The 15,928-nt window shown below is 36.2% G+C and overlaps 1 protein-coding gene across 4 annotated transcripts in view; it reads left to right on the plus strand.

Annotated features, from left to right (window-relative positions):
- The window catches only part of hfw (leucine-rich repeat domain-containing protein hfw), an 88,336-nt gene extending 73,259 nt beyond the window's left edge, over window positions 1-15,077 (plus strand). For all 4 annotated transcript variants that reach the window (XM_022057216.2, XM_022057219.2, XM_022057218.2 and 1 more), the window contains 8 exons: window positions 2,293-2,524; window positions 5,432-5,779; window positions 6,404-6,576; window positions 7,281-7,463; window positions 8,722-8,880; window positions 9,560-9,667; window positions 11,350-11,421; window positions 12,258-15,077. In XM_022057216.2, the coding sequence (XP_021912908.1) occupies window positions 2,293-2,524; window positions 5,432-5,779; window positions 6,404-6,576; window positions 7,281-7,463; window positions 8,722-8,880; window positions 9,560-9,667; window positions 11,350-11,421; window positions 12,258-12,467 (1,485 nt within the window). In that variant the 3' untranslated portion in view covers window positions 12,468-15,077. The remainder of the gene's footprint in view (window positions 1-2,292; window positions 2,525-5,431; window positions 5,780-6,403; window positions 6,577-7,280; window positions 7,464-8,721; window positions 8,881-9,559; window positions 9,668-11,349; window positions 11,422-12,257) is intronic.
- Window positions 15,078-15,928: the final 851 nt, after the last annotated feature.

Consider the following 15,928-nt stretch of genomic DNA (forward strand, 5'->3'; position numbering starts at 1 on the left):
ATGTTCTACATTAAAAACCATTCCTACCGGGCATATGTATACCCTGTACACACAATATCTAGCATAGATGCCTTAATATTATTTTAATAGGTACCTTGCTATGATAATTTAGAAAACCGCCTGGCAGTGTTACCCGACATATTTAGCTTTAGACAATTTTCATGTCTGAACAAATAAATTTCCGAAACGTAGTGTTATTTTTAAAAAAACACAGACGATGGACATGGTCCAAGAATTTAGCGATCCCGACTGTAACACACCAGCGTCAGAACCCTTTAAAATTTACTAATTCATACGTTTTCTTACAGAGAGGAACTACGTTCTGTCTGTAAAAACAACAGTTATGCCTTTTGAACCTCTATTTAGCAGAAAAATATTGCTACTGAAAATAAAATAAATTACGTTCTTACAGCCTTGTCATTCCCAATAGCGAACGTCCTGGTAAGTCTGCATAATATTCCCTGGGATAAACGTTTCTATAGACTTGTTGCCAGTAACAGTTTTCTTTAATGATTCGAAAGTGATCTTTAAATAGCGTATTCAAAGATTTAAAACAGAAATTAAAAGAAATCGCGTATCATTGAAAATTATCAAATATTTATGAACCGCATTATCTGTTATGCGTAATCCTGTCCTTGAAGCGTGCTCCAGTGACCTCACACACGCCAATATCTTTGGATTCACTTGTTGCAAATTAAAGTTGTCTCATCAGTCATGTCTGGGTATGCCTCGTTATCATTATCAGCTTTTGAGCAGACAACGGCGTTAGCTACAGATAGTCACAGATGTTTACATGCTGACAGCACAAAGGAGATGTTTACAGTGTTTAAATTACAATATTAGATCATCGACGAAACACGCGCTTAAAAAAGGTTAAAGGTCTACGATATCAGCACTATCAGTGACTCCGAAGGGCTTCAAATGAACTGACAATGGTATTTATCGACCAGGCCAGAGTATGTAAGTAAACCATCTTAATGAAGCTAAAATGAGACAGACTGCATCTGGAACCGTGATACTTCCTTGAAAAACAACAGATTTCGAGTGTCCTTACTCGGGCCGAAATCCGTAGATGTTGAAATTCAAACTGAAATACACAACGGAAACTACAAAGTTTATAGAATAAATTAAAATCGAAAATATATTGGATCGTATATTATTTCTTGCGCTGTATAAAATATTGTTACACGGTAAAATTCTCTTACTAAACGAAGCTATTAATAGAACGTTTGTTGATTTAAAGAAGAGATATTGTAAATGCGTCATATTGTGATTCATAATATTAAAAATATATATTAAAAATTACAGTCAATCACAATTATAATAATATTAAAAGATTTAAAACATCATTTAAATACACTACTAGTTTTCAGTAATTAGTGATAGGTTTATACTACATACACCCGTCGATGGCTAAATTGTAGCCGAAACTAGTAGTGTATTTAAATGATGTTTTAAATATTTTAATGTTATTATAATTGTGATTGACTGTAATTTTTAATATATATTTTTAATATTAAAGAAGAGAGTTTGACTACTGCACACAAAATTGAGTTATACGCTGCTGGACCTTCGTATGGTCTTCAGAATATTTCCTGTTATCTGATTACTTTGAAACAGCAAGTCAAAAATGATTGTCCAGGCTCTGTGTTTCATGTACTGAAAGTTATATCGTTGTGGGGGTTTTTTTGATCGAAAAAGTGGATAATTATTACTTCAGCACAAGACATTATTGAGGGATGAGGTGTCTCTGGAAGAGTGGTACAAAATTCAGCGACAGTCCCAGTTTTACGTTTCAACTGGGAAATTTATACTAGATGTGTGTCCTTTTGAAAATCTACGAGTTCATGTTTCAGACATTTCACTTCACGATCAAAGAGATGAATTATTCAAGATTGACTTTAACTGATATCACCCGTGGTTTTGAAAAACATTTCACTTCAACAATTTTTGTCTACGTCGTCATTAATAGATGCCTCGAAGCATCGAAAACTGGTAGAAATTTCTTCCACATAGCCTATATTTAAATTTTAGTGTCATATTAAGTTTTTTCTCTCCATTTAAGTAGCCACACTGAAAGATCTGTTCTTTGTTACAATTTCCTTCCTGATAAATTAACTATTTTTCAGCTCTTCAAGAAAGTTTAAGTTTTTCTGCATTGTATTATAAATCCGGCGATGCAATCATCTTGTTTAATGCCCATAATGAAAAATAAACAGTTTGTAACACGACGACTTCTTACTTTAGCTGGTTTTCAAAATAAACTGAAATTCGTTTCTTCTGTCCTTACAGATGAAACAGCTGTGTGCGGTGACTGTATTCCTGCACATGGCATTTCTTGTGCTCGGTTCGAATGTTGGTAACTCCACATCATCAATAACAGAAGAACCCAAGCCGCCATTCAAGTGTTTTCACCAGCCACTCGCAGCCTGCAACCTGATTGGGTGCAGATATTTAAATGGGTCACAAGACACTGCCGTGTGCTGCCACCTGACGCAATTCCAATTCAAAGAAAAAATGGCGGGTAAGTGTAGCTTCAACTTTTGAATATCACGCACGCGATAGAGTTACCAAAAGAACTTCGCAGTGCAGTTGGTAACACTTCCTTGACATTCGGCCCACAGACGGTTAACCGAGGGTGTTTCACTCATCCCCTGCAGAAAAATTCCTATATGACTCCAACTCGTCATCCTTCACTTCGCTCTAAGAATATTTTGTGATCAGTGCTGTCATGAAGCTGGCCAGAATGCGCTCGTCGCCATCTTGATATTACTTTCGCTTTTCGAGACACACGGAATTTTGAAAAAAAAAATCAAGAGTTAATTCCTCTGAATCCTTCTAAAATAATTTTTTTCTTTATTTATTGTTTACTTATTATGAAGCATGTCTTACTACTCTGGTCTTCACCTAAATTTTCTCATGTTAAGGCATTGTTAGACGTGTCATCAAAAATTCTGTACACATTTCTTGTTTCTCGCATCTGATTTACAGTCCAACCCATCATTAGCTTTCTTGATCAGATGCCCTGACCGAGTGTGCTGTATGCATTACGCATTCGTCGTACAATATTCTGCCTTCCAACATACATGAATATCTCAGAGGCGTATATCAGGAGGGTAGATTTTGTATCTTGGTAAAAACAAACTGTGGAACAGTATGCTACATGAAAAGCTGGTAGTCGTTCAGCTAGTTAAGGAGTGTCACGCCTGTTATGGGAATCGAAAATTTATTTACCTATTTCACAAGATCTCGCCACTTACCCTTTCCTAAGCCAAACGAAGCCAGTGCACATCCCAACACCTCATTTATTTTCAGTTAATTTAAATATTATCACCTTTCCTTTAGGTTTTCGGACCAAAATTTTATATATATTTATAATCCCTAATATGCGTGCTAGATGCGCCACCCATATCATACTCTTTAATTTTATCACCCTAATCCTGGGGTCTCGGGTTCGATTCCCGGCGGTGCCCGAATTTATAACTTGTGTTGGGCAAGGCCGTGGTCTAGGCAACACGGAGTTTTCCTCCGGGGGCTTCCCCGGTTTCTCCGTGGCATCCCAACAATTACCCCATTCACACACAGAAGAAGGCAATGGCAAACCACTTCTGGATCATCTGCCAAGAACGTATATGAACAGGTCCCAGTCCGAGAAAAGGATGGAAGGATCCTGTTCATATGGACCTGTCATCAGACAGAACACTAAATAATAATAAGATGAGGTGGTCTAGCGGTTAGAACGCTGGCCTTGTAATCCTGGGGGTCTCGGGTTCGATTCCCGGCGGTGCCCGAATTTATAACTTGTGTTGGGCAAGGCCGTGGTCTAGGCAACACGGAGTTTTCCTCCGTGGCATCCCAACAATTACTCCATTCACACACAGAAGAAGGCAATGGCAAACCACTTCTGGATCATTTGCCTAGGAAACAAATGAACAGGTCCCTATCAGAGGGATGTCACCAGGGGTTGTTTTTTTTACTGGAATTTGGATCTAAAAAGGCCAGCTGATAATAGAATTGAAGACCTAATTTGAGTACATGGACCATGTTATGTCTGGAAAATATTTCTTTCCCTCTGATCTGATATACTTGTCCCAGGAAATGTTAACATTTGTAAACATGTCACTTCCCCAAGATATTTTGATGTACGTGTTGACTCAGCTGTTAGGATTTGTGACTGCAAAAAACCGACAGTCAGCCACGTATAGGAACTGATTTCAAATACAACTTCCATGTGTAAAATCAGAGAAGGCAGAATGTTTTGGAATGAAAATGACATGAAATGCATTCTTTCATGACACTGAGTACTGCATAAACCTTAATGTTGGTTTGTTCTTGATATAAACATATACAACTACTGTTATGATGACGATTAAACTGCAGACTGTACAGAGACAGAGATTGTCGTCATTCTGGTTTGTTATGCATTTGTATCGAAAGTTGTTTAAGGCGGTGAAACTTTTTTTACAGAAATCTGTCTTCTTACAAATTCCGTAAAATTAAAGTATTCTGGTGTTCTGCGTTCTGAAGCCATGTTGTCTTGTAGGCAGCTTTTAGCATTCTGGAGGAAAGTGACACCTCCCTTTCAAAGCGGAGGTAAAAGACTTACAGGACCACATGGCATCATAACCCAGGACACTACATTCCTCATTTTCGCTACTGCGTTAACCTCAAATTTCAATCAATAAAATTTAATTTGAGGTTCATGTAAAATAAGGGTTATATTTGACCAATACAAACTAAAGTAACGTTCATCCCATCTCCAGTTGGCATGAGTTCCACATGAATTTTTTTAAATATTATAATTTAATAATATATAACTGCACAGTTTAAATTAATTTTTGTGCAAATTCGACATATTAATTTAAAAAAAGAACAGATGAAGGTATCAGAATTTAAATTTTCAAATTTGGTGTTTGATATCAACACTAGCCTCCTACTCTACCAACTTGTCTACCAATAAATATGGATTGCAAGCTAAGTATAGTTTTTACCCATATTCTGTCACGGGTCACATGTCTTGGGTAAAGTCATTGACATTAATCCATGTTTGGGGCTCCAAAATGTGTAATAAAAAAACACACAAGATCTAAGACTTATGACCTGAAGATGGAGGCAGCAGATCCCCCCAAAATGTTGGTAATGACATCATAACGAAGAATTTCACAATTTACGTTTCAACTCTTATAACTAATATTGAAGGCACAGCAATGTTATTGCCTAGACATGTTTTAGTTAAACTGCAATTTATTTTAATAACTGACGAAGTTCCCCAACTTATACGAAACCCAAGATGGATTCTTCACAATTTGGTCTTGGCTAGTTACAGATACGACACTGACATAATTTTTTTTAGAAATTCTGGTTGTAGACTTGCATGTTCCAGTATTTTGATATTCACTTGACTTATATATGTTGATTTTGTTATCTGCAGTACTTCAGCAGAACAGAAACCTAACAAGACTGCATATCATGAATGCAACAGTGGACGATCTCAACATGAACCTGTTCTGGCTGTCTAACCTGGAATCTCTAGCGTTTACTGATGGCCACGTTGCAAGAGTCGTGAGGCTGAACCACACGAACCTCACGAACCTCACGAATCTAAGGTGCCTCAATCTGTCGAGCAACCACATCACAGAGGTCGACGGCGGGATTGCACGGGAACTTCCAAGCCTTTTACAGTTGGACCTCTCAAACAATAACATCACAAATTTCTCATTTGAGCTTCCAGAGAATGGTAGCAACAGCTCCGTCTCCCACTTCTGGCTTGATATCTCAAGTGAGTACAATGGAACCTTCAAGCCCCAACATAAGACTATCTCTCTCATGTTTTTTGTTAACCACGATTCCAGGAAGGAAAGCTGTTTTATGTTTATGTCACATTATGTGACTGAAACTAGCCACAAAAAATAAAAACTTTTTAGCAATTTATTTATAGTGTCAAATATAACTGATTTCTTGTATAAACAACAACTTGTAAGATTTGAGGTTTTCACAGCGATGAGTATGAAGATTTCTGTCTTCTGGGTTGTTGCGACGTGTAGTATGGTCGATGAATTATCGCCCTGATGACGGAGGCAGTATGACCTCTGAAACGTTGGTAAACATCGACCAGACTACACAGCGCAACAACCCAGAAGACAGAAATCTTTGTACTCTGATGACGGAGGCAGTATGACCTCTGAAACGTTGGTTAACATCGACCAGACTACACAGCGCAACAACCCAGAAGACAGAAATCTTCATACTCATTGTCCTGATGACGGAGGCAGTATAACCTCTGAAACGTTGGTTAACATCGACCAGACTACACAGCGCAACAACCCAGAAGACAGAAATCTTCAAACAGCAACTCATTTTGCCCTTCCAGTTTCTGCTAATAATGTTCACTTTCTGTTTGTAGATAACACGCACCTCTGGTGTTCCAACATAACACAACTCAAATCTGGAGTACGTGGTACATGGAACCTTCATATCTTGAACCATAACTGCACCGTATGCATGGTGCAGAGAGATGAATTTTGGTTCAAATTTCAGGAGACAATTCTGTTTGATCATATTGGAGATGTCGAACAGGTAAATCTTATCAGTTGGTGCAGTGGTAATGCTGGTATTGCATTCAAGAATTATCTACGTCTAATTCTGTCAATGTTACTTCCTTTACCACCTTCCGCCTTTACTAAGAAGCTTTTTATATGATTCCTAAAAAGAAGTATTTCATGGTTTTCAGAACTTGAATTGTCCTTCAGTGGATAAACTTGTACATTTGTTTACAAAAGAAGTAGGCTAAATAAAATATATTTTTCTTAAATTTGCTCTGGTTAGTATCCATGTTGACGTACAGTTGCTGTGTTGATGTCATATCCGTTATATGCTACAAGTTTTGGTTTACTGATGAAATTAATTCAGGAACTTATACTCTTCAGATTTCTGAGTTATGACATAAGGCAAATTACGTCTGTATCAAAGTTCTTGCTGTAGGTATGAAGCCGATGGAAACACGGGACTTAGATGACTGAAGTGAAAAGTTTTATTGATTTGGAATTACGTGTTGGACAGAGTGATCGTAATGAATTAGATAATTTGTCATGAACCAACTGAAACAGTAAAAATATGAGAAAACTTCACTAAGGTCTGGAAGAGAGTAAGAAACCTGATGAGTCAAATTTTAATTCGAGTGTTCATTATTTAAGTTATTACTATCCTTCAGGATTTTTTCTTAAATTTCTACAGCAAACAAAAATTTTCTTGCGCCCTCAGTTACGTTCCTGTGTTCACAGGTGGAAGAAGACTGTAAGAAAACAAAGACACCGTGCACATGTCTACCGTACCGATATTTGTACACATCTGTGTATCAGAATCACGATTCTATGACTATAAGTGTCAATTGTTCAGGGAAAAATCTTACATCACTTCCCGATATTCCACCACACACCATAGTTCTGAACATCTCCAACAACAACGTGAGTATGCGTAAAGAAATACTTGACTATGATCAACATAATGATTAACCACTATCATATGAGAATAGATCATATAAACTCTTGTACCCTGGTCAGACTTTAACTGAGGTTACCTGTTCAGTGGTATGAGCCGAGATAGCTCAGTCGTTATAGTGACAACCTTAAGGGCTTGACAACTGGGGTTCAATCCCTGACGGGGGCAGAGGATTTTTTTCCTGTCCTCTGCGTCCAGACCGGCTCTGAGGACCACACAGCCTCCTATCCAATGGGTACCGGTGTCCTTTCTCGGGGGTAAAGTGAAGCTTGGGCGTGATGCCGATCACTCACCCCCATCTAGTGCCGAAGTAAAGAAAGAATAGGAGCTATATTTCCTCTCCTCCGAAGTGACCTACGCGACATGTAGCGGGACGGCTTTACTTTAACAGTTCAGTGGTATGCTAGTGTAAAACACACTCGGAGAGTGACAGGGATTAAGGATTCGTACCTTATTAACCCTTAACTAAAGTTAAAGTTGGCTTAGCAGGAGTACGAGGGGTTAGAAATTTTATTCCCATATAATAAAGGTGGGTATGAAGTAGCAAGTAAGGTGTGAACGTGATCCATTTGGTCAAAATGTAGTTTCCCTTTGTCATAATATTCCTATGCGATATTTGATTTCCATAGTTAATTTCCTCAAATTGCATTTTTATTTTAGAGAAATCTGCCAATTTCATGTGTTCTTTGCAATGTTCATAAAGTGAAATTGTACTGGGGAGAACAATATATATCAGTTGTCAACATTTTTCAACTCCAAAATTACACGATGGATTTTTACGAGATTTGGTATAGGAAATCTGCCCTTAAAAGTTTCCAGTAAAATTTAATTTTGATTCATGTATTTGTCTGGCTTTCACACCAGGTCTGCATAATTTTTAAAACTTTCTAAAAGGCGTGCTCTTTATATAATTTGGGAAGGGGTAAGAGACGCACACACTTGCCGTTATCCTATGCCACTGCACTTTTGAAAGAAGTGCTTTATAAAATATCTTATATGAACTAATTTGTATGCAGTTTGTTTAATTATAAGTTAATTGCATTAATTAATTAAATTTAGTCAGATTTCAAAAATGAAGTTAATGTGTAACTGGGCCATATATTCAAGTGATCACAACATTTAAATCCTCAAGCTGCCACTGGCTCTAAGACAGAAAATGTATTTCAAATTTAATTGTCTTCTAAAGAAAAAGACTGTAGACAACATTTTCTTCATGTGTTTCAGATTACAAATCTGAAGCGAATCAGAATTGATCCAAACTACCAGGAACTTCGAGAACTCCACGCAGAAAACAACCAAATCGTGTCGATGCATGAAATTGAAGCTTCTAATTTTATTAAGAACTTTCAGGTCCTTGATATTCGAGCAAACAAGTTAACTGAGGTGAGATTCAGGTTCTACTAATTAGTAATTAATTTTTCTTCCATTATCTTTTCACTTTCCTCATTTATAAAGAAAGGTAGCTCACGGTATGTCCATACGTCTGCCCCTACCCTTACTTCTAAGTTCTCAACGTATTGAAAGATTTTAATTAAATATCTGATCATCAGTAGGACTTTTCATAAATAAAATGTGTTCATCTGAAAGCAATTCCACTAATCAAGCACTTTGTGACTTAGTGGGATGCATATCTGATTGCGGGGTCCGTAGTGGCCGCGCGGTCTGAGGCGTGGGCCTTGTGCCGCTTGGTCGCTGGGACCGTGGGTTCGAATCCCACTCAAGTCATGGATCTTTGTACGCGTTTTTCTGTGTTGTGTTGTACTGTGTACAGGTAGAGGCCTTGCGACGGGCCGATCCCTTGTCCAAGGAATCCTACCGAATGTCTATAGATGAAGTCAACGAAAAAGTTGGGACCCGCAGTGCTCAGGCACTTGAAGAACGGGTCGTTCCCAGTATCACAGTATATCTGATTGCATATAGTGATGGTGTGACTGGAAAAAATTCCTCTCCAGGTCAAGTGAATGTCAGAAATGTTGCACATCTAGCATGTAGCAGTATAGTAAGAGTACTTGTAAATTAGAACAGTGATCTAATGCTATAATTGAATTTGTTCTTTCTACAGATAGAAACTTACATTTACAATAATGCCTTTGAATTTGATAACAACAAAAAAGTGAAACTTGCTGGAAACAAAGTTATGTGCGACTGTAGCACGGCTCAACATGTCAGGGTGAGTTTCAACGCTATACGTGCCAGTGAGTGGTTGTTGGAAGACATTGCATTGCTTATTTCTGGTGTTTTGCCATGTGTGCTGTGAGCGTGGAAAGACTGCGTGGTGTTAGAAGATATTTTTTTTAGGGAAATGGAATTGAATGGTAATGTTCCCCTTATGGTCAAGCATAATGCTTGGATTTACAAACCACATTTCTTTTTTAGTAAGGCTACACTTATCTTTAACTTCCGATATCACTCCTTTAAAGAAATGTATGCACATTATCCCTCTGTTTGGTGTTAAAAAGCAGGTGAAAATTCAAATTAATCTTGTAAATATGTTTTTTTATGAAATCATATCAGCATTTATAAAAATGAACCACAGGATAATATATAATGACTTAACTTTTAACTTTAACTTTTACTGTATGGGAATAGGGGATTTAAATTCATTTACTTAGACGCGCAACCAGCTGGACTACACATGAACGATGCTGATAAAAGTGCAGATAATTTACTTGGTGTTATAAATGTTTTCATACTTTTGTCAGTACAGGGCATTCAGTACAAACTTTTGGATGTTCTTTATGCCCTAGCAATATCTTTCTGTCATAGAACACGGATTATAGCCAAAACTACCGACAGCAAGAGACAATATTTATAACAGCAGTGGCATCTATCGACTGAATTGTTCAGTGTCCAAAAAGTATCCTCGCCAAATAGGAAGAACATTTAAGACTAGACACGAGGAACACGTTCGAGCCATGATGAATAACCGACTTGGCACAAGATTCTTCTGACAGATATATTAGACATTGGGCAGAGAACACCATGACAATAATAAGAAAAACCAGAAAAAGGAAAATTTCTGAAATATTATGTTTCTATCCAACTAATAATAAATTCATACAAATGAATTTAAGGTTGATGACAGTAACCAAATTTTTGAAGTGATGTATCAGAGAATTATAAAACAACATAAAAACCAGCACACTGCCTCACTATACGAAAATGGTCAAACGCACCACGCCGCTCGTCATTCCACAGCGATACACCACAAGACACACAACTCGGATAAGACGATACTCCAGAACCACATATCATATAATGAATTTTTCACAATCTATAAAACTTTCTACTAATATAAATTACATCTGGACTCACCAAGCCTTGCTAGCAATTTTAACGACATTAAGAAAATTTAAATTTTATTTACGTTAAGTGGCATCACTGCCACTCCAGCCTCCGACATTCAAATGGTTGCAATATTTGTGTTACTGATGACAGGAAATTGAAAAATACTGAAGCAAGGTGGCCTCCAGCAGAATGATATTTGCATGACATTACATGAAAGTCTGTCATTTTATTTGAACAACGTGAATAGGAATGCTCACATTGACATGATACCATAAGCTTACTTGTACTTACAAAATAAGGAAAGTAGACTAAAAATATCTGTATAAAATCTGGAGCGTATGCAAAAAAAAAGGAATTTCACATAATGTTACCTTTTCAGTCTCTGGGCATGTGCCTCATACATATGAATGCTATGAGATGAAAATTTGGATCTTTATTAGTTTTATTTCACTTGGAGGCAACTGACTTTTGCTTCTTAATACATCACACAACCGACAATGAAGAAGACAATAATATTTAGTTAAATTAATTTTCTAGATCACTGTTTATTATTTTTATTCTCAGATGTGGCTGTTGAAGAATCGAAAACATATTGACGACTACAATGAAATTCGGTGTGAAAATTTCGATGATAAGGTGGGTGTACAGAAGACTGCCAATGATATGGGCTAATGGAGGCGAAAGGATGTATGCATGATCAAAAACAAGGATAATCAAAAATATTTTGTTTGGTGCTTTCACAAAACATGTTACAGATTGCTTTACTCTTCTACAGAACTGATGTCCATTCTGATAAATAGTGTGTAATGGTTTCTTTTGTGTAAAAGTGTTTAGACGCCTCGTAGGACTGTGAATTTTGTCGGTGGCTGTTAATTTCACTTTATTCAAACCCTTTCTGGCTCATATAGCTTATAAACAGTTATCTTCTAAATCCCAGGCAGTTTGTATTCTAAGAAATTCTTTATTTTAATATTATTTGTTGATATCTTAGATGTAACACTAAAATTTTTTTTTTGTTTGGTTTATAACTTGGTATGGGAATTTTGTCACTTTTTGCAATTCTGGAAACAGATGGCTTCCTTGGATGGGAAAACATGGATAATAGATTTAAGGTTTACATGCGTCATGTTTGTGTTTTTGATTAAAATATATATTAAAATTCAGGTCAATACACAAAACAATTTTTTAGATGTTAAAATTTTAAATTTAAATGTTAAAATTTTTAAATTTTAACATTTAAATTTTAAATTTTAACATTTAAATTTTAAATTTTAACATCTAAAAAATTGTTTTGTGTATTGACCTGAATTTTAATATATATTTTAATGGATAATAGAATCGTAAGGTCCAAATTAAAATTAACTTCCCACCTACACTATAAGTCTCCCATGTAGTATTGACAGAAATGTATTTTTATAATTACATTTGATATTTTGTCTTCAATTTGTATTATTATTTCATCATTTGTGCAGGTGATGGATTTAGATCAGAACAAGGTCTGCACGTATCCTCGTGTGTGGACAGACTATATCAACTACATCCTCGCAAGTGAGGTGGTACTATTGCTGCTCCTCATCAGTAAAGTCTCTTACGACTACTGGATATTCCGTACTGCAGGGTACCTGCCGTGGCCTGCTTCCAAGATGCCTAAAATGCCCTGTGACTGGGTATTTGAAACTTGAACGGTGTTAACTGTTTAACATCTTATTACAACTGCCTTACGTGAATTGTTCACCTGATACGGTATGATAGGTTTCATGGTGCCGTGGATATCGGTCACGGCTATTGATTGTCAGAAGACGCGGTGCAAATATGAATGTTTGTGCACAGGGAAGTGGCAAAGAATCGTCTGTAATTTGCAACTCTTGACATTTTTGGAGAGAAATGAAAATTCAGAGGATGCTGATGTGGTGACAGATATCTCATTTGGAGTTGTGTGGTGATGTGTGGGGGAATGTAAATTGAATTAAGTACCTGATAAACACGTGAAATAATAATCTCTAACTTGAGAAACCTAAGTTGCTGCACTGTTAAAAAATGTTTTGTAGGAGCGTTCCTGAGTGATGTTCGAATTCATGCACAAGAGAGAAAAATGATTAATTCTTAAAAAATCAGAGCAGACATTATCATGTCTCGAGGAGAGGTGTACTGAAAATTATTTAAAAGGAACTTAAGACATGGAAAACCTGTGTAGGAGGATACGCAAGTTATGATGGGATGCGATAATACGTTGTGATTGCCGACTTAGGAAACAAGAAAGTCTGGTGTGAACCAGTTGTGATGAAAGTATCTACTTTGCTTTAAAATAACTTATTGGGTTTGCTTTGTGATAAACCTGTTATTATGAAATACCCAGTTTATAAAGTGTTTTGTTAAACTTTATATGTTTACAATTTAAAATTCCGATTTGAGTGCGATGAAACATGAAGAAAAAGTATGGAACAGCTTCTTTGTTAATTAAACGGATAATTTTGCTACATTGAATGTTATACATTGTGATATGCCTGTGTATTACAGTAGAGTCCTGATTATGTGACCTAAATGGGACAGAAAGATTGCTGGATAATCGAAGATATCGGATAATATAAAAGACTAATAAAAGAGATGGGAGTACATATCAAACTCAATTTATGATATTATTAGATTTTGAAGAAAATACAATATGACATCAAATCTCACAAACAAAAGTAATATTTAACATAATGTAAAATTGTCTACTTCAGTCTGTTTACATCCTTAATTTATCAAGAACAGTATTTTATCTTTTAAAGTAAACATATCGAGCATGGTATTTAATCCTTGAAAGTTACTGTGCTCAAAGTTCATTCATATTTTGGGATCTCTTTTAATTTAGTGCTTCTGTTCATCGGTTACTGTTCATGTGACTATTGAAATTGTCTACTTACATCTGAGTGATGGATATGTGTTATTACTCTGAATTTAGAAACTGTTTGTGAACTACATTTGTGTATGGCTTTCAATGTAAATTTTATTCTTTGTTGATATGGACAGCTACGGATGCTGTTCTGTTAACTTGAAGCTGGGGGCGGTAAGGGGAGAGGGATCTCGAAGTCCTATTGCGACCTTGAAACATGCAATTTAGTGATGGTGGGTATACATAGCACTGTAGAATAATAATTTTTATTTATAACTAACAAAATTTTTAGTTCCATGTTCCATTTCTGTGGCTAAATATCTTATGCTAACAAGTTGTTACTATCACCCTCTTTTTTTTGGGGGGGGGGGGGGGGGTTGTGGAATTTGATGTCACTGGACAACTTGAGAATTTTTGCATCATCCCTTGTCATATTAAATATGTTTGATAATATATTTCATACTTCGTTACACATAAATTTTTATTTGAAATGTTCAGTTTGGGTTTTGCGAAATCTTTTTGGTTTTATCGTCGACTGCATAAAGGTGTACTGTTATGAATAAACATGTTTAGATTAGCTGTAATTTGAATATTTATAGATTTATTTAAAGTATACAGTGATCACAGTGGGAGACCAATAGGGTATCAGTGCTTAAAAGACCTGCTTGCAATTTTATCAATCCATGAAACAGAAAAAACACAAAATGAAAAGTTTCCATTCAACAAATCCACTGTAACTTCAAAGAAGTCTGTCATCCAACCGTAGTACAACAGCAGAATTTAATGCGTTAACTGCCTATAACTTCTTGGATACAATTTGTTAAATGGATATAAATGATGACTTATGTTCCACCAAAGATTGAGCAGAAAATCTAGCAATGGTGATATTAAGTTATATAATTTATTTTACTTGCTTTATGCATCAATTGTACAGATTTTTGATATACCACTTCCAATTGTACTTTCTGTTTTGAAATTTTGGCTAAATAATGTTTTACCTAAACTGAAATTCATGTTTAAATTGGTAAATATTATTTCTTATATAATATGGTCTTGTAGTATATTTATGAAATCTCTCATGCAACAATACATTCTGTACATTTGTTACTGCAGAATGTCAGGCACTGAAAGATAAAAATTAAAAATATTTTTCAATAAAGGAGTTACAGAAAATATGACATGAATCTCGAGCCAAGTCCTGCTAATAGTCACAAGTCAAGGAAATCCACACATTTTATAGAACTTGAAAGAACAAAACCATGTTCACAGTAGTCAGTTACTGATCCCTATTCTTCATCAGATGAATGCAGACTCAACACTCAAAATGTGTTCTAGCAAATGAAAAGAAATCAAGTACGTATTTAACCCTTTGGCGATTGTATGCACATTTACGTATAAATAAATTGTTTAGAAGTCATATTATGTGGTTATTTACCTCTTCATATTTATGTAATCTCTTGATATTTCTTAAAACTTCCAGGTAAATAATAGGATCACCAAAATTGATTTCTGGTTGTACTTTTCCTTATCAAAATATCCAAGTAAATTCTAAACCCACTTAATATTGTGTAAGATATGAGGTTTTCACAGCGGTGAGTATGAAGATTTCTGTCTTCTGGGTTGTTGTGCTGCGTAGTCTGATGATATTCATCGCCCTGATGACGGAGGCAGTATGACCTCTGAAACGTTGGTAAACATTGACCAGACTACACATCGCAACAACCCAGAAGACAGAAATCTTCATACTCTGATGACGGAGGCAGTATGACCTCTGAAACGTTGGTTAACATCGACCAGACTTCACAGCGCAACAACCCAGAAGACAGAAATCTTCATACTCTGATGACGGAGGCAGTATGACCTCTGAAACGTTGGTTAACATTGACCAGACTACACAGCGCAACAACCCAGAAGACAGAAATCTTCATACTCTGATGACGGAGGCAGTATGACCTCTGAAACATTGGTAAACATCGACCAGACTACACAGCGCAACAACCCAGAAGACAGAAATCCCCACTTAATATTATTGTCTTATGTCAATACGGAAGAATAGGAAAATCCTGATGTTCAGACATTCTGTCTTTATACTGACACTATAGTTACAACACAGAAGACCACAATGTCATTCCATGACAAATCAACACAGTTCACAACCCCATCTCTACAAAACTGCATGAAAACTGCAGAGGTATTAGGTTTCGAGGATTCAAGTTTCATAATTTTTAATGCCTTAAGTGAAATATATCTGAAATTTTGATAGTCTGA

This window comes from Zootermopsis nevadensis, unplaced genomic scaffold (genome assembly GCF_977971745.1).
Source record: "Zootermopsis nevadensis isolate Lab colony 2312 unplaced genomic scaffold, Znev_1.0 Znev_ptg000013l, whole genome shotgun sequence".
NCBI classification, from domain to species: Eukaryota; Metazoa; Arthropoda; class Insecta; order Blattodea; family Termopsidae; genus Zootermopsis; species Zootermopsis nevadensis.